This window comes from Narcine bancroftii, chromosome 11 (genome assembly GCF_036971445.1).
Source record: "Narcine bancroftii isolate sNarBan1 chromosome 11, sNarBan1.hap1, whole genome shotgun sequence".
NCBI classification, from domain to species: Eukaryota; Metazoa; Chordata; class Chondrichthyes; order Torpediniformes; family Narcinidae; genus Narcine; species Narcine bancroftii.
The window spans coordinates 94,548,113-94,573,928 of NC_091479.1; the positions used below are offsets into that span (position 1 = coordinate 94,548,113).

General features: G+C 37.8%; 2 protein-coding genes across 4 annotated transcripts in view; both read left to right on the forward strand.

Moving 5' to 3' along the window:
* The window catches only part of LOC138746154 (receptor-type tyrosine-protein phosphatase R-like), a 161,787-nt gene extending 157,657 nt beyond the window's left edge, over window positions 1-4,130 (forward strand). For both annotated transcript variants that reach the window (XM_069904070.1, XM_069904071.1), the window contains one exon: window positions 2,922-4,130. In XM_069904070.1, coding sequence (XP_069760171.1) covers window positions 2,922-3,015 — 94 coding nt within the window. In that variant the 3' untranslated portion in view covers window positions 3,016-4,130. The remainder of the gene's footprint in view (window positions 1-2,921) is intronic.
* A 745-nt stretch (window positions 4,131-4,875) lies between these two features.
* Window positions 4,876-25,816, forward strand: part of ptprb (protein tyrosine phosphatase receptor type b) — a 96,484-nt gene continuing 75,543 nt past the window's right edge. For both annotated transcript variants that reach the window (XM_069904072.1, XM_069904073.1), the window contains exons 1-4: window positions 4,876-5,131; window positions 5,776-6,177; window positions 18,165-18,245; window positions 22,208-22,317. In XM_069904072.1, coding sequence (XP_069760173.1) covers window positions 5,086-5,131; window positions 5,776-6,177; window positions 18,165-18,245; window positions 22,208-22,317 — 639 coding nt within the window. In that variant the 5' untranslated portion in view covers window positions 4,876-5,085. The remainder of the gene's footprint in view (window positions 5,132-5,775; window positions 6,178-18,164; window positions 18,246-22,207; window positions 22,318-25,816) is intronic.

Genomic DNA, 25,816 nt, shown 5'->3' on the forward strand with positions numbered 1-25,816 from the left:
AAGTGCTACATTTAAGTAAAATGGCAACTTGGAGACACCACAGTAAATTGAGTAAATCTGCTAGGGACAAAAAGAAAAGCTATTCAAAGGACAATTTTTTTTTTTTTAAATTTTTTATTTTTCACACCATAAATCACATTAGCCATGATATACACTATTTCTTTTTCACACATATACAGTGACTTTTTCTCCCCCCCCCCCCTCCTCCCAAGCCACCTCCCCACCCCACCCTCTCATCCATTTTAGGTATACAATCTAGGTTGCATTAAGCCAGTCAGACAATGTTGTCATTCAACAAAAATACACCAGAAATTCTACTGAGTCCATTCTTTTCTTTCCTTCTCCTTCCATCAACTTAGGTAATGTTTGTCCCCGGTAGGTTTTCGCTATTGTATTTAATGTAAGGCTCCTATACTTGTTTGAATATTTCAATATTATTTCTTAACCTATATGTTATTTTTTCTAATGGAATACATTTATTCATTTAAATTTAGTAGTTTCTTCCTTTTAATTTGGTTATGTATTCCATTAATATTTAAAGTCATATAGTTCAGCGTAGCCCTTTTATATTTTGTTTATCTTCTCTTTCCGTTTTTCCATCATTACCTTTCCTCCTTTTCCATTTCTGTTTTCTTATTTTCAACTCTTTATAAGACAACATTCCTACAACATCCAACATTTTCCTTATTCTCCTATTTCTATCTTACTTATCCCCAATCTCCCCTTCCCCTCCTGAGTTGTCCTTTATCCCTTGTCGGACAACCACATCTCCCCTCTCCATTTGGATTTGCGAATCCACTCGCAAGCGTCAACTGATTTTGCAGTGACCGCTATTTCCCCTCACCCCGCCCCCCCCAGAAAAGATTTCACTTTTCATATGTCACAAAGGTCACTCTTTTAATTCCCTCCTTATTCTCTCTATTCCATTACCTTCCCTTATTAATTCTTGTCTATACTATCTATATTTTCCTCTAAGTACAGATACATTCACGTATGCACATTGTCTCTATTCACTCTTATACCTCTTTACCCGCATACATATCAATCGTGATCATTTTTACTCTCATTACCCGTCTTCATCCCTCAGTCTATTTTTGTCTTTACCCACATACATATCAATCGTGATCATTTTAACTCTCATTACCCATCTTCCTCCCTCAGTCTATTTTTGTAATTGTTCTGCAAATTTTCGTGCTTCTTCTGGATCCGAGAATAGTCTGTTTTGTTGTCCTGGAATAAATATTTTCAATACCGCTGGATGCTTTAGTATAAATTTATACCCTTTCTTCCATAAAATCGCCTTTGCTGTATTGAACTCTTTTCTCTTCTTTAGGAGTTCAAAACTTATATCTGGATAAATGAAGATTTTTTGCCCTTTATACTCCAGTGGTTTGTTGCCCTCTCTTATTTTTTCCATTGTCTTCTCCAGTACCTTTTCTCTTGTAGTATATCTTAGGAATTTTACTACAATAGATCTTGGTTTTTGTTGTGGTTGTGGTTTAGAGGCCAATACTCTATGTGCCCTTTCTATTTCCATTTCTTGCTGTAGTTCTGGACATCCTAGGGTCTTAGGGATCCACTCTTTTATAAACTCCCTCATATTCTTGCCTTCTTCATCTTCCTTAAGGCCCACTATCTTTATGTTATTTCTTCTGTTATAATTTTCCATTGTATCTATTTTTTGAGCTAGTAGTTCTTGTGTCTCTTTAGTTTTTTTATTAGATTCCTCCAATTTCTTTTTTAAGTCTTCTACCTCCATTTCTGCTGCTACTGCCCGCTCTTCCATCTTGTCCCTTTTCTTTCCCATTTCTGTTAAGGTCATCTCTATTTTATTCATTTTCTCTTCTGTGTTGTTTATTCTTTTTCTTAAATCCTTAAATTCCTGTGTTTGCCATTCTTTAAATGACTCCATGTATCCTTTAATAAGAGAAAGTATATCCTTTATCTTGCCTTTCTTTTCTTCTTCTATTTCACTGTACTCTTCCTCTTCCTCTTCTTCTTCCTCTGGGTTGGCCATCTGTTGTTTCTTTGGTGCCCTTTCCTTCTCTTCTTTCTTGTTTCTATTGTCTTCTGTGGTCTCTTCTTGCTGCAGGTGTTCTGCAGCTGTCGTTGCCGGCTGTGGAGATCGACTCCCCAGCTGGTCCCCCCTCCCTTCGGTGTGTTCTTTTTCATTCGCATCGCGCATGCGCGATTCCTCGCGCATGCGCGGTTGCGCACTTTTACTCGGCTCAGCGAGCCATTTTTGTAGTTCATTATTTACCGACCTGAGGGAGCGGGTTTCTCTCTCCGCAGCGGGCCTCTTCGGACAGGTAAGGCCTTCACCTTTTTCCTCCTTTGTCTTCTCTTCCTCTCTTCTTACCGTTGCTTTCGATTTTTCTTTTTTTGTCGCCATCTTCTTTCCACCTTTATACTCACTTTTCTGTAACTTTTATTTCTGTGCCTTTGAGTTTTCCTTTGTTTTTCCCGACTTTTCTGGAGAGGGCTGGAGTTCACCGTCCAGCCACTACTCCATCACGTGACTCCTCTTCAAAGGACAAATCTGATACAAACTAAGTTCAACTTTATGAGGCAACGACTTTATGTGCCAGCGTGGGCAACTATGGAGATAAGTGTCAACATAAAACCAAACCGGATTCAAAAACTTGCACAGACCATGGCAGTTGAGAAATATAAACAAAATTACAAAAAGATAGGTAGTAAAAGTTAGTATTATACATAGAAAGTCCAAAGAATATTAAAATCTCACTATTTTTTGAAAAAAAAGAGACACTCAAAACAATGTGAACTCCTTGAAAACTGATCATTTTAATACTTTACAGAATCACATTGAGTATTCAAATTGGGCCAACATGTACAGTAAAGGAAAATGACGGCAGCCAATTTACTTTGACAGTAATCTAACATTTTGATTTCCTTTACAGAGGAGGAATGATTCAGACCAGTGAACAGTATGGATTCGTTCATCATGCTCTGAGTCTCTACGATAGTGAGATCTCACCTGACACCAGCCAGTGAATCTGCCAGATAATGCTCTTTGTCCAGAGCAACCTTTTCATGGTAATTTCACATGAAAGTAAGATTTTTACGATCTAGAAAATCTGGAAGAGGAGTCATCCCCTTGAAGATAGAATGGCACACAGAACTAATGAGGCTGAACATAGCAGGATGGAAAAGAAAGTGTTTGTCAGATTAAGCAAAGAAACCTTAACTGAATGTGATACGGTTTTAAAATTCTGTTATAAGAAAATACAACAGACTAAAGTCACATGACATATGATCTGTGTCTGATAAATTTCTTCAGATCGTTAAATACAACAATAATTGCAAATTCACTGGTCAATGAAACTGCATTGGCACGGCAAACCTTATTGAAATTGTGGGAGATAAGGAAAAATATAATTCCCAGCCGTGTATTGAATGTTTCTGTATTCCAGACTGACAGAGCTTTAATATATGTGAGAAAGTGCTATTACATAATGTGGCGAATTTTTTGCCACATCATTGTCTTGCTGCCGAAACGCACAAGTGTTTATGAATAAACAAGGTCTGTCAAATTCCAAAATTATTTGTGAATATGGTGTTAAATTGTATGCACAGTATATAATCCAAACTAGCCGTCAAATTGCACAATGTTAAACCAATCATTCTATGTATTTTGTCAATGACTGTATTTTACTGTCTTCATGTACAAGCTTCCTAGATATTAAGCAAACCTGTGATTGACAAGCAGCATTGTTTGATTTCTCTTTCTCTCTCTCTCCATCTATATATGTATACCTACATATAATATATATAGATATACAAATCTTTTAATCAAATTGAATGTTGTGAAATAGCGTCCATTATTGCTCCCCTTGGCAGACAAGAAGCACACTCTGTAAATCTGTGGGATTATATATATAATATGGAAATTCAAAATTATGAAGCATTAATGTTGTTTAAACTCCATGTGACTATTTGGCATAAATTTCCACTGTTGAAACATATTTTAACTTTTTTGTCAGTGCAAGAAATGTTTACATTGATTTTTTTTTTACAGAAAGCAGTGTGGACTGTGCTCCAGTAAATTGTGTTTTTATTCAACACTGTTTAATTTGTGTGTTTAATGACAATAAAGGCACCCAACCTTTTTGAAATGTGCTTGTTTGTAGTTTTTAATTGCTCCACCATTCCTGGTCCCTGCTTCCATCCTTTACCGAAAATATTTGAGGCTTGAGAGGAGTATGACATCGAACATTGGGATTTTATCCTATCATTCATTAAAAAAAAGTACACATCAAGTTAAAATGTAGTGTTCCTTGTCAGGTAACAAAGTCAGGGCTAAAATCTGGGAAAACACCTCTCCAACTCTGTACAACAACATGCAGGTCATTAACTCTGTTTTTCTCTCTCCACAGATGCTGCTTGACCTGTTAGATGTTACGTATATTCCACCCCCCACCCCGCCCCAGGTTTGTAACATCTGTGTCGTTTTGCTTGGGGTACTGTCGATTTTTGCTCCAGGAGGTTTTCTCGTGCGCCCCTGGACTGTTAAGAGTCAACGATGCTGACACGTCTAGGACAGACGATGAAGAACTGTCTCAGATGGACTGAAATCCATCTCCCAGAATTGATGGCCTTTGGCTGCTTCATCTTTGACTGTTGGGTCAAGTAAGGTAACAAAGAGGCTGCTGAAGCTCACTAGTTTAGGTGGAAATCTGTCGGTTTTTCACAGTAGCCTGGGGGCTCCCCTATTTCGGTCACGCCGCGTTTGGGACCTTTTAAGGCATCGAGAAGAAGCAGGAGCCCGTTTAAGCTGTATAATTACAGTCAACGGCATAAATTATGGCAATCGCGTCACAGCCCCCCCCCCCCCCCCCAGAACGGAGTGATCATTTCTGCGTTTTGACCAAGTCAGAGAGGAATTCGCAAAGTTCCCCTCCCGGGCGCTTGATGCGAGGGAGGGATGACTTCAGAGAAGTTCCATGAGTTGTCACTCGGTGATGAAAGACTCAGCAACAATTGAATAGAAGGAAGTGGTCGTCACTCACATTTTCCTCTCTCGGGTTAGCGCCGAGGAGCAAGTCACTTGGATCCCCGAGTAAGATGGACATTCGTTTCTTCACGCTGACCTTAACCCTCTCTTTATGTGGTGAGTGCTCCGCTTGGGACTGTTCCTCGGCGGTGCGGATGCCCGCGTTCGTCCTTCCCCGAAGTGCTGGGAAGCCCACGGCTCTCGCCCCACGGCTCACAGCCGATCTGGGATTGGCGAGGAGGTGGTTCAATTTGGCGTGGGGACTAAAAGCGACCCTTGCTTGATTCGGTCCGTGGGTCGATGGAATTCAGGATGAACGTGACTGGATTGCACACATGGGGGGTGTGGGGGGGGGGGGGGTGTGGGAGAGATCAGTGAGGGCAACGACCGGCCCAAATGTGCCCGCTGTGTCACCGATACAATTCCGGATGGGGCTGGGGAAGGAAGGAGTGGAGAAGCGACAACTTGGCTGGGATGATCGGGCTCTTGGCTCCAGAACTCAGATGTGTAGTCATCTGAAGCCTGCTGCCATCTTCTTCAAACCCAAATAGGACGTGGCTTGTGTCAAATAATGACAGAGGCGATTCACCTCATATTTCTGACATTTATTGAAAAGTGTGTTGAACAAGACTCGATGCAGAATGATGAATAAACCCATTGGGGTAGGATGAGGGCAAGATTTAATGATTAGGCACCGATCTTGCTGCTGTTCTGGACTTCGACTGGGTAACGCTCACTGTTTTCTTTGCTTCCCCGTGCAGACGGATTCCTGGTGCTGCATGCCCGGAAGCAAAAGTGCCTGTTGGGCAAAGGGGTGAAGGCGTTGGTTCAACCCTGCAACTTGACCGACCGCTGGCAACAGTGGGAGTGGATGGAGCAGGGCAAGCTGCGCCTCCCGCAACGGGGACAATGCCTGACCGTGGTCAACCCCACACGCGGGAACTCTCACACCTTAACCCTGCGGGATTGCGCCGGGGCACTGCGCTGGCAATGCTACCACAACCGATCAGGCCTTATCGGCCTCGCCGACCGGAAGATGTTCCTCAAGAAGATGGGTTACCTGGCGACGGTGAAGGCCGAGACGAAATACCACGATAGCTGGTTCAGGTACCAGCTCGGGGAGAATCAGAAGCCGGTTACACTGAGCATTTGCCCAACTCCAGGTGAGGTCCTGACAATTGGCTACATGCGACCAGGTGTAACATTCTCTAATTAGTGACCAGGTGTAACATTCTCTAATTGGTGACCAATTGTAACATTCTCTAACTAGTGACCAGTTGTAACATTCTCTAATTAGTGACCAGTTGTAACATTCTCTAATTAGTGACCAATTGTAACATTCTTTAACTAGTGACCAGTTGTAACATTCTCTAATTAGTGACCAATTGTAACATTCTCTAATTAGTGACCAGTTGTTACATTCTCTAATTAGTGACTGGTGCTATATTATAAAGCTGCTTTGATTTCATCAATACTGGTAATATCTCTTGCTGTCATTTTATAATTTACAGTTTACCAAAAAGTAACACTGTGGTTACAGGAAACGATTTGTGGGAGGGAGAAGTTCAGGGAAGGGTCGGGTGGTCCATCCTCCACATTAAGCTAATATCAAATGCTGGAGAAACTCAGCAGGTTGGACTTTATAAACCAGCGTCTTGGCCAGGAGCCAACCCCATGAAAATTTGGGGGCTTTCATGTGTTTCTCAGCAGCACATGTCTGACGTTCTCGTCTCCAAACTTCAGACGTTCACTGACGAAAAAAACAAGTGGATGTGCTATCCCAATGGCAACCTGCCAAGTGTGCTGTGTTGCATTGAGGCGGAGTGTCCTTTTTCGTATTTCCTCTGTTCAACCAAGCAAGAGGAAGAATTGCCAGCAATGGAGTACTTCCCATTCTTGCTCCTTAATGACAGCAACTGTTTAAGAATGAGAGATGATCATCGGATTGACACAGGTGGAGTCCTCCTCCGAACAATTGAGCTCCGCTCGGGCTCTGATAAGCGACTGCCCAAGCCGCGTTCCCCGTTTCTTACAGCAACCACCACGTCTAGGGGGTCTTGCGATTACACTGAGTCAGTAGGTTGAGGCTTCCACCCGAACAGTGCCCCTCCTCAGCTGCTCTGAAACCCAGAAATGATTACAGCTGATTGGAGCCAATTCTGCGTGAACAGGATTTAAAGGTCCGTGTAAGAACATTGAGACGTGTAAGTTCAGGATGAAAAAGAAACAGATGGTGTCCTAGATGGGGGCTTAAGCTTCTCTTCCTTTTGAAGGGGGTAAAGTGCATGATCTGCACTTTGAACGTTCTTTCTGGCAGAGTCCCATCACATTAAAGGATGGGTGGCTGCTTCCTTTTGGAAAGGATTTGGATGTCTTAGACAGGAAGGATGTGACTGTGAGACAGGCCTTGACTTAGAACTGTGCTAATGGAATGAGGAATGCTGATCTGTTCATGGGAAGAATAATTTCCCCAAGAAAATAAAGATTTTCGATGTCTTGCTTTTAACATACATTTCCACCCTGTGGATTAAAAATAGAAATACCCTTTGCATTGTTTTTGCACCATTCTCATCAACAGTGATAAGTGGAATGGTCTCCGTTGGTGTAAAGTTTTTTAAATTACTTTCCACTTCCATGACTGTTCTGCACTTGGGATTTCAAAAGTTATGGATACCGGAATTTTGAGGACAATCTGTGCTTCCTGAACTGAATGACAATGTAGAAAGTGAACTGGAAAGTTATTTTAGAAAGAATGAAGAGGATGGATTTTTTTTTTTAATAAAGAAGGTGTTGAGTTTCTACAGAGTAATTTCCCTTGCAGATTATTGGAAAGATAAAGTGGAATGAGCTATTCGTATCCGAATGATATACAAACCCATTTTTTCTTACTTAGCCCTCCCTCTTTTAATAATGTTTGAAGGACATTTTATGTCAATTGCAGAGAACTGAGCAAATCCATTGTTTTTAGGTGTAAATAAAGCAAGCACGATGCAAATTCTGCCTCTATTGATATAACTCCCCTCCGTCAATCAAGACACTGTGTTTTCTGCTGCAGAAAAAGTATCCAAAAATTGAGACTAAATATATTATACTTAGTGAGTGTTGCATTGAATGAAAATCAGAAGTGGAATCATTTAGTTATGGAATCATAGTCATAGATCACATACCAGGGTCATTTGGCTCAATTCATCTAGTGGTGACCAAGTTGGCATTCTGGCTTGCATTTGGTCCATATCCTTCTCAGCTCTTTGTATCCATTTATCTGTTCAAGTGCATTTTAAATGTCAGTGAGGTGCTACGCCACCTGCACTCGGGTAGTTTGAAATTTTCCACAGAATAATTTTAAGGAGACAATATTTTGTCTCCTGTTCCTAAAAAATGGTGTTCCACAATTAAATATTTACATATGGCTAGATATTTGTGGACGTTGTCTGCTGTGATTCTAACACTGCAGCAGAGATTAACTCTCAAAAATCCTTCAAATTTTAAGGAGACAATACTTTGTCTCCTGTTCCTAAAAAATAGTGTTCCACAATTAAATATTTATCTATTGCCAGATGTTTGTGGATGTTGTCTGCTGTGATTCTAACACTGCAGCAGAGACTAACTCTCAAAAATCCTTCAATGCCTGAAGGAAATGGGAGAGTTGCTTTTATAAGTGAAATTTAATTGGATGGAACAGGAGCAATAGAGTGAATTGGTCGAGTGTTTTGGTGATCCTGGAGCCAAATTAAAGAGACTGAGATAAACTTGGAAAGAGCAGGTTGCTTGTTTAATATGAAACACAATCCATTTTTAGTCATTATGCTGGATGGAAAACTTATTGATTATTCAAATATTTGAAATGGGGCTTCTGTCGCTGCAGTGTAGACCACTGGCATTGAAAGCTAAAATGAATCATGTTCATTTTCAAATTTGTTGTTGTGATTTAAAATGAATAATGATTCATTTCTAAAGTTGCCACTTTTGCAAAGACACAACGTAATCAGAATGAAAGCATGGGAAACATATCTGTATTTGACTCCAATGAACAGTCTTTATTGTATCATTTATATTTGGGAACAATTCACTGAAAAATGAATTTAGATTTTAAAAATGCAATTAAAAAAAAAAGACCATGCCTATTTTATAAACTTAGCAATTAATCTTTGTATTAAGTCCTCGCCATTAGTTCAGTATCTGTGCTCTCCAAATGTTTCTCAGCATGAGGTTGAAGGATGAACAAAGCTTTCACCTAGTGGGCAAACTCTGCATTACATCCATCTAGTCAACTCCAGTTGCTGAAGGCTGCAAACCACTATCAAATCAACATGAAACAACTTTATGTGCAATAATCTAAGAATTTGTATGCTCAATCATATGATCATCCTAAAACATTCTGTTTTCCATTTTAACTCACATTAAGGACATGGTGTATGTGCAACATCATGCAAGCAATGGCGAAATTTAGTGGTTCTCAACCTGTTTCTTTCCACTCACATACCACTTTAAGTAATCCCTATGCCATTGGTGCTCTGTGATTAGTAAGGGATTACTTAAGGTGGTGTGTGAGTGGGAAGAGATCATTGAGATCACTGCTCTAGACCCAATTGTTACTGAAATATTTTTTGGCCCATTTCCATTGGAGTTATGAACTGTGCACATAAACAAGTCGATTAGGTACAATTAAAACAGTGGTTTTCAAACTTTTTCTTTCCACCCACATACCACCTTAAGCAATCTCTTACTAATCACAGAGCACCAATGGCATAGGGATTACTTAAAGTGGTATGTGAGTGGAAAGAAAAAGGTTGAGCACCAATGGAACAATAACATCATGGTTCAGGATAGACATGCACATTTGGAATAGAATAAAACCTGTTTATTCTTGTTTTGAGACTTGACACTTCCCAAAAAAGCTAAATTTTAAACAAATTCACCTCTATTTTCTCCCCAATACATTCATATTCTCTTGTTTTCTCTCTTTTATACTAAAATTAACATAATTTTCTTGTTCTTTTTATGAATGCTGAAATATATTTAATATCAATAAACACGTGGAAGTTATGTAAACTGATAACTTAGAAGGAAATTTTTTTTTCTTTAAATATCCAGTGTTTTTCATTTACCAATAAAACTAACATATTTATTGATTTAGTCCTTTTACCATTTGGGTATTGTATTTTATCCCCATTCAATATTTACAGCATGACAAAAAGTAATACCTGTTGTCTTTGATTTTAAAAAAAACTCAAAGCCTGATTCTTGACATCTTTCTGGTACACCAACAAACACTGTTCCCGTAATATCTTCCTCATTGTGAGATGCAGTGGTAATACATTTCCACAATATTCTAGTTTTGGTCTAATAACTAGATTGTTCAAGGGCAATTATTTATTTTATTTTATGCGCAATTCCCCCCTCTTTCCCCCCCCCCCCCCCACCTTTGGATAGTCTAAGTCATTACTTTCCTTAATTATGCTAAATGCCTTTATCTACTTTTAGGAATGGATATATCTACACATTTAGATCAATTTTCTCCACAACTGTTCTATAAAAGTTTATATTCAAACAATAATTAATTCTTTGATTTTGTATGGAATAAAACCATCACATATACTCTGCCATTGATCTATTTGTTCATAAAAATAGAAAATACTGCAGATATTCAAAGGTCAGACAGCATCTGTGATTAGAGGTCCATAATTAACATTCATGTTGATGACCTTCCATCAGATTTGGAAAAAAAATAGAAAACAAGCTTGTTTCAAGTTGCAGAGAGAGGAAGGATGGAGAGAACAAAGCGAATGCCTGTGACTGGGTGGAAACCAAGACACTGCATGTGACACAAATGCTATGGAGAGAGGGAAGTGAAAATGTTTTAATGTTAGCGATTCCATCTGGAGGGATGAAAATAGATAGAAATGAATGAGGGTGGTTCAGAAGAAAATTACAATACTAGAACAGTGACAGATGGACCTCAACCATTAGGAAATGTGAAGTAAACAAAAAGGATGCAAATTTCCATCTTTGGGGAGAAAAAGACTGAAGTAAATTTACAGGTAGATGACACAAACTGGAATGGCTGGCTATCTGAAATTGTATTCAACATTGAGTCTTGAGGGCTGCAACATTTCTACACAGACAATGAGGTGCATTGGGCTTCACTGGAACAACATAGGAGGTTGAGATTTTGTTCTGTCCTCCCCTCTCTATGTCTTAAAACATGCTGCTCATTTTCCACTTCTAACAAAAGGTCATCAAAATGAAATGTTAACTTTGTTTCCCTCTCCTTTAGTGCAGCCTAACCCATTGAGTACTTCCAGGTTTGTTTCAGATTTCCAGCACCTGTTGTTTTATTTTCCTTTCTTTTCATCACCTTAACATAGATGTCTGGTTGATTATGTAATGCAGACTGACTGCAGATATTCAGTCTTCAATCACAGCATCTGCAGACTTGTGTGTTTAACTCCATTCTTCTAGCCTGGGTACATAGAAGCGATGGAATTAGATAATAGTTTGCCACTCCTTTCTGTTTGGAATTTTCAGAAAACATTTGGCAATCAGTCCTTCTTACAACTCCAGGTGTATTAGAATATAATAGGCAGTGAAATGTTATTAGTGCAGGATCATCAACCCAAAGAAATTTCAGTTAGATTTCACCAAATTAAATTAACAACGCAAATTAATTGTATTTTTTGTAATTGTTTACGGAAACTATTACAATTACCAGTACTTACTGAAGAACCCATCAAGCATTGCGTACACTCTCTTCTCCCTCCTTCCATTGGGGGAGAAGGCTTAGGAGTGTCAGGCTCACACCAACAGTTTTGGGCTTCTGAATGGACTCTCTAACAGTGGTATGCTGCCTTTGCTTTACGCTAATTGGTCTTTCTTTTGATTGCAATCCTATACTCTGTAATTGCTTTCTTTACACAGAATGTTAGAGATAACCTGTTAGTGTTCTTGCAGAGGAACCTTTTTCACTGTACTAGATATTCTGTGATAAACAGACATAAAACTATGAGCACTTCCCAGCAGCATCTGTAATTATACTTGGTAACACCACTGCAGGAATGCCGAAGAAAATTAAGAAAACAGCAGATGCTGTAAATTTTAAACATGAACAGTAATTGCTGGAAACATTCTGCAGGTTATGCAACATCTTAAAAAGAGAAAGTTAATGTTACAATTTGAAGGCATTCCTGTCCTGATGGAGGTTCTTCAACCTGGAACATTAACTCTTTTTCTCTTTTCACAAATGCTGCACGACCTGCTGAATTTTTCCAGTATTTTCTGTTTTTGTCTGTTATAAGGGCTGTTTTCTGCCTTACTTAGTGTTTTATCTCTTTGGTCATGCAAACAGCAGATAGCTCCAAACTACAGCTTAGTTGCCAGCAAAACTAGAGAGTTCCAGATTATAACATAATGGACAACAAAGATTTTTTTTGCACAATGAGTTTGAACATTTAAGTCTAATCCAATGTTCCAGATTAAAAACATTCCATGAGGTCCTACTTTAAGTTTCATAGTTTCTAAGCAGCACTGGTGGTGGCGGGGGTCCCAACTATTGATTGATGGACATGATGATCTAAGTGGCTCAATTTTAAACCAATCCAATTCAGGTAAATGAGCCAGAGTCAAAGTTGGAGAGATTCGACGTGCCCCTTCTGGTGAACCTGTTCAAAAGGAAACCTATGGCCTGGCTTGTTTCCAATATATTTATTTTAATTTCTAGCACCTTAGGTTAGTTGGCATTTGAATAGTTTATGTTACATTTATCTTGATTGACTCCATATACCCATGTTTTTCTTATATCCCCTTTTCTGCTTATGAATGTCCCTTACGCTGAGCACCATTTTTGTTTTATCTTGAGGTGCCACTGAGCATTGTTGTATTTATGTTAGTTTTATCTTTATTATCGCCACAATATCTACCTATTGCAATTCTATATCATTTTCTGTTTTTTCTCATTCACAGAATAACTCTGTAAAGTTTGCCAACTTGCAGTGCTTCAGGGAAGCATATAGAATGTATTCATATAGAATGTATTAAAAATTGCTTAGGTCACATCTGTAGCAGCAAATAATATCAAAATATGTAACTTTTCAAGACTACCTATTGTTTAACTAACTTATTTCTGGCATTCTATCTGATTAACTAAGCCCCTTAGGAAATCCACCTTTGAATGTCTGCAGCTTTGATCTCAGTTAGCATCTTGTGTGTTGGAAAAGTATCAAACCCCATTGTGTGCAGATTGAGTGTGCCTGTAGATTTATAAAACAATTATTTTGCTTTTCATCTTTGGAGTGAAAACTTCTGCTCCACAGGGGAGAAGTGGCTGAAAGTTGATAAGTCTTTCTCCATGTCTATGGGTATGAATTTACATCAAATCCATCATCAAGTAACCTGTTCCTGTTGTCAGCCCACATCCAAGGGAGAGTTAGGAAAACGGAATATAAAGCTAGATTGTTATCGGATCACTCACCCCTGTTATTAGCAATAGAACTGGAGGACATCCCACCGAGAACGTATAGATGGAGATTAAACTCCATGCTACTTAAAAGACAGGATTTTAGAGAATTCATTGAGTGACAAATTAAAATGTACTTTGAAATAAATACAGAATCAGTGAAAGATAAATCTATACTATGGGATGCAATGAAAGCGTTCATCAGAGGGCAGATAATAAGTTATGTAACTAAGATGAAGAAGGACTACAATCGGGAAATAGAACAGCTGGAAAGGGAAATAGCAAGTATAGAAAAAGAAGATACAACAAAAAGAAGAGAATTGGCGGACAAAAAATTAAAATATGAAACACTACAAACATACAAGGTGGAGAAGAACATAATGAAGACAAAACAGAAGTATTATGAGCTAGGAGAAAAAACGCACAAAATACTAGCTTGGGAGCTTAAGACAGAACAAACTAAAAAAATGGTATTGGCGTCAAGGAAAAAGGACAAACAAATTACATATAACCCAACGGAGATCAATGAAAATTTCAAGGAATTCTACGAGCAACTATATCAAACTGAGAACGAAGGGAAAGAAGACAAAACAGATGAGTTTCTAGCTAAAATTGAACTACCGAAATTGCAAGAAGAGGAGCAAAATAAATTAATAAAATCATTTGAAATAGAGGAAATACAGGATATATTAAAAAAACTACCGAACAATAAAGCGTCGGGAGAGGATGGACTCCCAATAGAATTCTATAAAACATTTAAAGACTTATTAATTCCTCCTCTCCTGGAAGTAATGAACCAGATTGAAGAAACACAAAACATGCCAGATTCATGCAAAACAGCAATAATTACAGTAATACCAAAGACGGGGAAAGATCCACTAACACCAGCATCATATAGACCAATATCTCTACTTAACACAGATTATAAGATAATAGCTAAACTATTAGCAAACAGATTGGCCAACTGTGCAACAAAAATAGTAAAACTAGATTAAACTGGATTTATTAATAAAAGACAAACAACGGACAATATCTGTAAGCTCATTAACTTAATCCGTGCAGTACAAGGAAACAAGACGCCAACAGTGGCAGTAGCCTTAGATGCAGAGAAAGCCTTTGACAGAGTAGAATGGAATTATTTATTCAAAGTACTACAGAGGTTCAACCTACCAGAGAAATATATTAATTGGATTAAAGCATTATATAAGGGACCATTGGCAAAGGTGACAGTAAAAGGATATATATCAAACCAATTTAAATTAAGCAGGTCAACTAGGCAGGGATGTCCACTATCTCCCTCACTGTTCGCATTAGCTATAGAACCACTGGAAGAACTGATAAGAATAGAAAATAAAATAAGAGGGATAAAAATAAAAGAGAAGGAATATAAAATCAGTCTATTTGCAGATGACGCCATAGTATACTTTAAAGAACCAGAAATATCAATAAAAGAATTACATAAGAAATTGAAGGAATATGGAGAAGTATCGGGGTACAAGATCAACGCAAATAAAAGTGAAGCAATGCCAATGAATAATGCGGATTTCACAAAGTTTAAGAAAGAATCACCATTTAGATGGCAAACACAACCAATCTGATACCTATGTATACAACTAGATAATAATCTAGGCCATCTCTACAAACTAAATTATCAGCCATTAATGAAGAAATTGCAAGACGACTTAGAAGATTGGAAAGACTTACCACAAACACTGATAGGAAGGGTAAATTGCATTAAAATGAATATCTTCCCAAGGTTACAATACCTATTCCAATCATTACCAATTCACATACCAGAGAAATTCTTCAAGGAGCTAAAGAAAATAATAAGGAAATACTTATGGAAAGGGGGGAGACCGAGGATAGCGCTAGATAAATTAAGAGAATGGTACAAACAAGGGGGCTTACAGCTACCAAACTTTAAGAATTATTATAGAGCAGCACAATTAAGATACCTATCAAATTTTTATCAAACAAGGGAAAAACCAGATTGGACCAGATTAGAGCTAGATAAAACAGGGGAGAAGGTACCTGAACATATATTATATAAGTGGGATGGAAAGCTGGTGCAACATTGGAATTCACTAGTACTGCACCATCTGCTCAACATTTGGAAGAAGATTCACGTAGAAAGGAATAAAACAAATTATCAACTACCAAAATTAATATTGACGCAAAATCAACTAATCCCTTTCACAATAGATAACCTTTCCTTTAGAGAATGGGAGAGAAAAGGGATCAAAAGAATAGAAAATTGTTTTTCGGGAAATAAATTATTATCTTTTGAACAAATGAAGGACAAATATGGTATAACTCACGGTACAATGTTTGCATACCACCAACTGAAAACCTACTTGAAGGACAAATTGGGAAGCAGGCTAAGGTTACCAGAAGGAAGCAGTTTTGAATATGTGATTACAGACACAATGATAATTAAAAGATTTATAACAAACATGTACATCAAACTGCAAGAGAAAGAGAACGAGGAAACAAAAATGGGAACAAGATCTAAACATAAAGATAAAGAATGAAACATGGGAAAAGCTATGCTCCGGAACTATGAGAAATACAATAAACACGAGGTTACGCATGATACAATATAATTGGTTACACAGGCTATACACAATGCCCCAAAAGTTAAATAAATGGGACCCAACAGTATCAGACAGATGTTTTCGCTGTAAGAAGGAAACGGGAACAACAGTACATGCAATTTGGGCATGTGAGAAAGTGGAAAAGTTTTGGGAAGATCTAAACCAGATATTAAATAAAATCACAAAAAGCAACATACCAAAAAACCCAGAGATCTTTCTTCTAAGTAATATAAGAAGTAAAGAACTTGGACTCAATTTGGATGGAGCACAAAAATGATTTATTATGATAGCCTTAGCTGTAGCAAAAAAATGTATTATGTCAACCTGGAAATTAGAAGGTAGCCTGAGAATACAGCAATGGTACATAGAAATGAATAAATGTATTCCATTGGAAAAAATAACATATCATTTAAGAAATAACATCACAGTATTCGAACAAATTTGGGAACCGTACATGGAACACAACAGAGAAGTCCTACCGCGGACCTCCACCCCCTAAAATGACAGAAGGAGAAGAAGATGAAATAAACTGACCCAGTATGTGAAAGTAGATGACACGATTTTCTTGTTTATTTTCATTGTGTGATAACATTGTTTAATGGGTTTAATGTATCATATGTGTTGAACATTGAGTGGGTGGGAGGGGGTGAAGGAGGGAGGGAAGGGAGGGGGAAAAAGGAGAGAAAATGACACTGTGTATATTCAAGAGGGACATGTTTGTGTGTATTTTGGTCAGTATGGCTCATAGTGTGAAAAATAAAATCAAGTACATCTTTGTCAAATATTATATGAGATCAAATAGGGTTTACTAGGATATTGCCCGGACTTCAAGAACTGAGTTACAGGGACTTTAATCCCTGGAGCACAGAAGAATGAGGGGAGATTTGATAGAGGTAAAAGTAGGTAAGCTTTTTCCACCAAGGGAGGTGAGGTACAAACGAGAGGACATGGTTAAGGGTAAAAGAGAAAAGTTCTCAACCTTTTCTTTCCACTTTAAGTAATCCCTATGCCATCGGTGCTCTGTGATTAGTAAGGGATTGCTTATGGTGGTATGTGAGCGGGAAGGGAATGTTGAGAATCACTGCTCTAGACCCAATTGTTATTGAAATATTTGGCTTGAGAAAAATTGTCATTGGCCCATTTCCTTTGGAGTTATGAAACCATGCACATAATGAGTCAATTAAGTATGATTAAAACAGTAGTTTTCAAACTTTTACTTTCCACCCACATACCACCATAAGCAATCCCTTACTAATCACAGAGCACCCATGGCATAGGGAATACTTAAAGTGGTATGTGAGTGGAAATAAAAAAGTTGAGAACCAATGGTTTAGGGGGAACTTCTTCATGCAGAGAGTGGTGGGAATGTGGAATGAGTTGCCAGCTGAAGTGGTGAATGTGGGCTCATTTTTAACATTTAAGAAGAATTTGGACAGGTGCATGGATGGGAAGGGTAGGGAGGGCTATGGACTGGTTGCAGGACTGTGGGACAAGACAGAATAATAGTTTGGCACAGACTAGAAGGGCTGAAGGGCCTGTTTCTGTACTGCAATGTTCTATGGTTCCAAATGTGAACAAAATATTTCTCCATTTTGTTTTGTTTATATCTTATTTCTCTCCATTTTGTTCTTGAATCTCCTAAAGGTTTTACATAACGTGTTTTACATGATATTTACACAACTTAATGTAACTCTATTTAATGCAATGTCTGTATCTTGATAAAGACCACTGCTAAAGTAATATTACAACAAAAGTTCATTCTTGCTACTCTTGTAACACAAAAAATGTGCCATAGTTACCATCGTGGTTAGTGCAGTACCAGCGACAGGGGTTCTAATCTATAAGAAGTTTATACGTTCTGCCCGTGTCTGTGTGAGTTTCTTCCGGATGCTCCTATTTCCTTCCGCCATTCAAAACTTACGGGGATTGTAGGTCATTTGGGTGTAATTGGGCAGCATGGGCTCATGGACTGGAAGGGCCTGTTACTGTACTGTATGGTTAAAGAAAAATTGCTTTGAAAGAATTTTGTTTGCAATTTAATTTCATTCAGATCACTGATGGATGCAAAAATTAAGAATCATGTTTTCCCTTGTCCTCCACATAGAAGATTATCAAGCCAATGCCATAAAAGAGGATGCACCATCACTACAGAGAAAGAAATCCAAATTGCAAGATAATATTGCAAGTAAGTAATTGAATGGTGGTTTCTTAGTACAATTTACATTTAATGTCAACCGCATAGGGAAGATATGTTCTTTGAAATCCTGAGTGTTCACCACAATTTCAGAGAACATGGATTATTTCACAAAGGAAAAACAGTTGTGGGGATGTTAATGTCACCTTACCAGGTAGAGTCCAAAGAGCAAGACAGTTAAACAGAGAAAATAGTTTGTTTTTTTTCAAAAATATACTTTATTCACAATAAATTATTTATAAAATAGAAAACCATTCAAAGTCTTTTCACACCCATAGATTCAATCATATCTATACATTTCCATCAATGTAAATTGTTACATTTGTTCTTTAAATACTCCACTACCACCCACATGGCACCTTGTTGCTTCTTTCCCCCCACCAACCCCCCCCCCCCCCGTTGTTAGAGGGATTTCCCCTCAGTCTCAGCCCCTCAATGCTTGGTAATGGGAGGACTGTGGTCCTTCCCCACAGCACCCTCACATTAGCTTCACCAAACCTCTCTCTCTAACTCCCTTGCAAAACGTCACATTTTCCTTTCATAGGAGAAGTTTATATGATTTAAATGGAGACCCATTACCTTTAAGCAAGTTATAGCTCTGCATTATTGACAGAACTCCAAATACATCATGACCCTGAAGGAAGCAAGTGTCTGCTCTGACAGCTACAATCTGGCCTTCAGGCCAAAGAGGTTTTCTCAGGAAAGTCAAAATGTCCTCTTATCTATTTTGGAAGGCACATTGATCCAATGGAAAAGATAATGCAAAATTTGTCAACCAAAAACTAACAAACAGAAAAGCTTAGATACTTAGCAGCATCTGTTAAGAGATGTTTCAGGCCAATGACCTTTCAACAAACCACAAGAATAGAAAAGTATAAGAAATATAAATAAGAATCAGCCACCTGACAACAAGTATTTCTGCCATTCAATAATATCATGGCTGATCTAATCTTTCCATTTTATTACCTGAATCCTACCGAAACCCCATTTATTGCCCTTAGTTGTAGAATGTAAGGGATTTGATTGGAATGTGAGGAGAATTGGTTACAGGAACATTATGTGGCACATGGGAATGTTCTATGAGTCAGCATGGATTGGCCAAAATGGTCTCCTTCTATGTTGTAGGGAAATATGGTAAATGTAGAGCCTAAAGATGTGCCTACCTTATAATAACCCAGCGCTCACAGCTCTCTGAAGATCCCAAAAATGCCTAATCCCCAAAAAGAATAAATCTTCCTACCTCAGACAACTTCATACCATGAGACCATTTCCCTCGAGTTCTTGTCATCCTCTTCATATCCACTTTGTCACACAGTTCATCATCATATTTTTCAGTCAGATCATCTCTCATTGTTCTAAACTCAATCTGCTGGATGTTTCCTCGTAAAGTTAATGCTTTAACAAGTGGAACTAGCTCTGTTATGACTCAACGACGTGCATCGTCCCTTTAAAAAAATATTAAAAATGCATATGATACTCCAGATTTTGTGTCTTTGAAATCACGCCCAGATGTCGAAAATCTTTCGTACTCCATATCTTGCCGTTTTTGTTCCCTGAAGAAAACTACTCCCAGCACATATGATTGGCTGCTCCCTTGTTCTGACAGTTGCTTTATGACCAGTGTCAGAATTTTGACCATCCATTTTCCAACAACTAAATGAGCAAAAAAAAATCAATCTTTTGCTTGGAAAAAAGATTAAGTTATTGGTCAGCAATATAGAAAGCTAGGCAAATTACTCAGAGACGTGGTATCAAGTTTCACTGTAGCAGAAGTGAAATTAAAATTCAATTAATTTAATGACATTACCTGGTATTTTTAATAAAAGCTATTAACAGTAATGGTGGCCATCAAACTTGGATTGTTGTGAAGCCCTAGCTGATCCATTAAAGTTTTTTTTTGGAACCATCTGAACAAAAGGATGTTCTGACACCTGCCATCATTCTTCCATAACTTGATAAAGGGTTCAAGCCCGAAACATCGGTTATGTATTTTTAACTTTGCTACACAAAGGACAATGTTTGACCAACAGCATTTTGTGCTTTTACTTCAACCATGATGGGACAGATTTTTGTGATTTATTTCTGGCCCAAAAGGGTCTGTTACTGCGCTGCAGATCCAATTTATTTTAAATCAAAAATTAAAGTTTATCTAGGCCAGTGGTTCCCAATCTTTTTCTTTCCAGTTTAAGTAATCCCTATGTCATCAGTGCTCTGTGATTACTAAGGGATTGCTTAAGGTGGGATGTGAGTGGGAAGGGAAGGTTGAGAATCACTGCTCTAGACCCAATTGTTACTGAAATATTTGGCTTGAGAAAAATTGTCATTGGCCCATTTCCTTTGGAGTGATGGAACCATGCACATAGCGAGTCAATTAGGGACGATTTCAAACAGTGGTTTTCAAAATTTTTATTTCCACCCACATACCACCTTAAGCAATCCCTTACTGATCACAGAGAACCACTGATCTCGGCATTTCATTTGTACTGATGCATCTGCAGTGAAAATTATCCTAATGATATCACTGGAACAAAATATTGTGAATGGTAATAGAAATAGCATGGCACAGAAATAGATTGTTCTGCCCATTAGATTCATACTGGCTCCTTGTAAAGCAATCCATTCAGTCCCATTTCCTTACCCATTCTCTAAGTTTCTTTCCAATTCTTTATTGAAATCTCTGATTTATTCTGTTCCACTTGTCTTACAGCAGTGAATCCCTGGTCATTACCGTTCTCTATGTAAAGAAGATATTCCTCATAATTCCTGTAACTTTTAATTTACCTCCCCCACCCCAAAACCCAACTGCTGTGGACCATCTTCTAACGGAGGTAAAAAAAAAACTCTATATACCCTACCTAAGACCCTCAGTGACATGTACATCTCCAAGGAAAACAAGCTCACTTGTTCCTTGGATGTGAAATCTTCTCCTCCAGAACCATCTAAGTAAATCATTCTGTACCTTTTCCACCACTTTCATATGCTCCTCTATACTTTCTATACTAATGAACTTCCCACTAGTTGCCTTGATAAATCTTTCCCATCCTTCCATAAACTGTTTAAATCCTTTTAAACAAATTTTTCTTCTTGCTGCTGTCCTCCTGTTATGCCACAATGAATGTTTTATAAACATTCTACCTTATCTTCATACATTTGTATTCTAATATTTATGATGCTAAAGGTCCCATTTTTAGCACTTAAAACTCTCTTAACTATTTCAATGATACATGCAAACCCTTTATGTTGAATCCTTTCGAACAATTCTATTTTAGCCTATATTATTTCTGCCTGCTCCTTCTGTTGAAATGTGTCAGAAAATATTCAGCAGAAGGAGAAAAAAAGTTTTTTTTAATGTCAGTTCTGTTGATGATATTTGTCAACCAGAAACAGCAGAATATCCGCCAAGGTAATGCATTCCTGTAATAAGGTGGCTTTTATTGGGTCAGAATCTGCAATGGTTTAACAGATGATTTAAAAGAGGTCTACAAGTTTCTCAGAGGCATAAATAAGGTGGACAGCCAGCACCTTGTCCCCAGGGCAGGAATAGCAAACACCAGAGGACATCTGTACAAAGTGAAGGGGGGAAAGTTTAGGGGAGACATCAGGGTAAGTTATTTTTACAAAGAGATTTATGGGTGCCTAGAATTCCTTGCTAGGAATGGTGGTGGGGGCTGTGACATTAGGGGCACTTAAGAGATTCTTAGATAGGCACATGGATGAAAGAAAAATAGATGGTTACGAAATAGGAATGGTTTCCTTTTTTTCGGTGGGAACATATTCTGCAGGCACAATATCGAATGTTCCATATTAAATATGAGCAAAAGTTTGTATCATTTAGGAATCCTTATTCATAGCTGTAGCTTGACCTTTTCAATTGTGATGCAACCTGAATGCTCTTTCATGAAATAATGTTTAATTTCAAAAATGGTTTCTAAGTAAAATGGCATCTTGTCCAGGAGCTGTTACTGAACAACTACGGACCATGTCTATCTCATCTCCAAGTTCATCTACAAGAACAGAGGAACCTTACTCTACAATGACTTATGTTTACAATCAAACTGAGAAGGTAAGTGTTAAGCAGAATCAGTTGTAACCAAGTGATGACTAGCATTCTTCAAACAGTAAAGCAATTTTTAAAAAAATTGTTATAGTATAACAAAAATTGGATGATGTGTTCATCTAAGCTTGCTTGGAGTTGGAACTGAAGGATCCAATAACGGAAAGGGCAACCCACCTCAATTGTGGTCAATAAAGAGATTTAGTCGGACACATTCCACATTGCTTTTCCTCTAACAAAATATGATGTCACTTAACAAATGGCTTAAGCATTCAGCATGTATTCTTGATACAAAATCTGGTGGAAATCAGTTCTGCCAAATGCATGCTGATTGTGACCAGCTTGTGTATTCATGTCAGACCTTTTGCATTTATTAGAAGCAAAGGTGCCAACTATGCCGAACAAAGGGTGCCCCATCATACTCCACGGGCTTAATGGGTGTCAGATACCCAAAACGGCCATGCAAACTTAGTTGGAAGGATGTTTCAGGAGAAACTATAGGCGAAAAGTATTTTAAGTGGCTTTAAAAAAAGTCATGTCAAATTTAAAGGTAAAGCAGATGTGTGTTTAAACTCAACCTCCAACGTAAACATTTTTTTCCTCTGAGATTTCGATTGGCCTTTGTCTTGGTTGCATTTTTCTTTACCATGAGAACCATTGGACACAGTTTGATACCCTGTGCTGGAGTAGGTTTGATAACTTAAAATAGCAGACCACATTGATGTCAGATTATGAGCTGTGAATACGACCCAAACCTTAACATGAACACTAAACGTACTTTGTTTCCCAGGGGAAGAAGGTTCAAGGGTGTGAAAGCACTCACCAAAAAACTTAAAGAAATTTTTTTTCCCACAGCCATTGGGCTCTGGAATGAATTCCACGACAGGGACATGCTACCCCTGCTTGCTCCAATTTTTTTTCATTGTAACTCTATTGAGGTTTGCATGGCTGTGTGACTGTTGGATTCAACCTGTCAGAGGGCTCACAGAACAAGGTAAACTAACTGTGCAAATCTGACTATTACATAAGCAGGATATGAGTTGCCTTTACCTGCATGGCATCTCCACAATACCATCAAGCATTTTGCAAACATATTAAATCTGCGGAGAATGATTGTGGTAACTTTGTTTCTGGTCAATAGAGCATTGGTAATAAGATTTCCTCTCATAAAGTAAAATCATAATTTATCACAAACACAATATGAAAACAGGAATATTTAAGATTTCTAAATATCCACTGGATATACTTCTAGATTTTATTTTACTAATACTTTCAACACAAGACATTGACGTGGCTGCCTGTATAAGGAGCTGTTTACATGAAGCATACAATATAAGAAAATGAAAGTGTTTTAAGTGACTGTTCAAAATATTATCTACTTTTCTTAAACATTATAAGTATCTATTAATTGTGAAAGAAAATGTTGATCATAACCAGTCCAGTTTGTCAGTTTTTTCCAAGAAGGAAAAATATTATTACTCTGTCCATATCTTTCATATTTATCAAATCATGTCCAGTTTTAAAAATACAGGGCATAATAATGCAAATATTCAGAGGTAAAAGATTCAGTCATCAAAATTAAAAAGCCTTCTGGGATCTCTGTTCAATTTGAAGGGAAAATACATAGAATTGGACTTCAGAAACTTCATGGTGACTCAGAACCGGAAGATCCAACAAATAGTTAAGAAACCAAACAACATTTGGCCTTCACTATGAAGAGGTGCAATTTTAAAAATAAGGAGGGCTTTTAAAAAAAAAACAGTTTTACAAGGTGTTGTTGTTGAGGCCATATGTGTAATACTGTCCAAAAAAAAAAATTACAATGGAGGAAGAGATACATCAAGCTAATTCCTGGGATGTTCCATCAAGAGAGGCTAGACAGCTATAATCCTTGGTTTAGATGAAAGAGGGGTCACTTTATTGAAAGATATAAGATCCTAAGGGAGCTTGACGGTAAATTTGGGGTGTGTTCAAGAGTGGGAAGATCATGGATAAGGGGACAATGTAAGCCATTTAAAACTGGGTTTTGTGGAAATTTATTATCAAAATGAATCTCTTCCCCTGAGGGTTGGTGGGGGCCAGAATATTTAAGTTGGAGATAGATAAATATTTGAAAGTTTAAGGAAGTGAGGGCCACAGTTGACTGATGGAGATGAGTTGAGGCATGAAGTTCAGGGCAAGGTGGAGGGGTCTGGGGCCTACTTCTGTTCTTGTTTTTTGTGTGAATGATAATCAATATTCAGGCAAGATAGGCACCAAATCATACAATTATTAAAAAAAACAGGCAAATAATGAAAAATAAATATTGATGCATGAGATTGGATTATCAACTACTTAGTTTAGAAAGTTTTGCAAAGGATCAAAATAAGATTTGTTTATTCAGAAGCAAACACACTTAAACATTGATCTTTAACCAAAAACACTTGAGAATGGTTACTTTCAAAAGCTGCAAAAACAGTCATGATCTAAACAGTTTAATACATCAAATGTTTATTCATAGAAACAACTATTTATAAAATTGTACATGCTTTTGCAATATGCAAATCAAATTTTTCAGTATTATAGTATTGTTGCTTTAATTTCTCTCGTCATTGTTGACTAAAAACCATAGGAATTATCAAATGCATTGCCTTCTATTCATCTGCAGGAATATTTGTGATTCAGGGTCCAAAAAAGTGTTTTGCTAGAACCAGTTTATTTGCACTCAAGAATGAAAAGCATTAAACCAAAAAAGATGGCTCCATTTACAGAAGTTTTCCTGCAGATAAACTTCATCTCATTGATGTTCAACTCATAATCAACATTCCAGAGTTCTGACAATGCAAAAGCAATCTAATATTCACAAATTTTAGTAATATTTATCTATGAAGAATGTAAAGAAGGAGGACACTTTGGAAGTATACTTAATCCTGTTAATTAACTCTCTCAAGGACAGCCCAGGATATGTTTGTGATATGATTATAGAAAGCAACATTGATTTAGCAATTCTTATTTTTCCTGTAGGGTGATTATCGATATATCTTACAATGCTGTTTTCCATCATTCGAATCACAGTGGATGTCAATATTGTTCACAAGTAATGAATTGACATCCACTCAAAGGTAAAACATTGAACAGTTCCCCTACACTAGAGTTGGCAGAGTTTGCACAGTGGTTAGTGCATCGCTGTTGCAGCGCCAGTGGCATGGGTTAGAATCCGGCGCTGTCTGTTAAGAGTTTGTACGTTCTCCCCGTGTCTGCGTAGTTTCCTCTGGGTGCTCCAGTTTCCTCCTACCATTCAAAGTGTACTAAGCTGTAGGTCAATTGAGTGTATTTGGGCGGCATGAGCCCGTGAGCTGAAAGGACCTCCTTCCATTTTGTATGTCTGAAAAAATTTTTTGGAATTACACGAAAATAAGCTTCTGCACCCAAGCAGTGGGCTTTGTAAGTGATTAAAAACACCAAATTGATGAATTCCTCAGGAGTTACAATGGGGCATCTGCCCGTTGACCTCAATCATTTTGAGGTC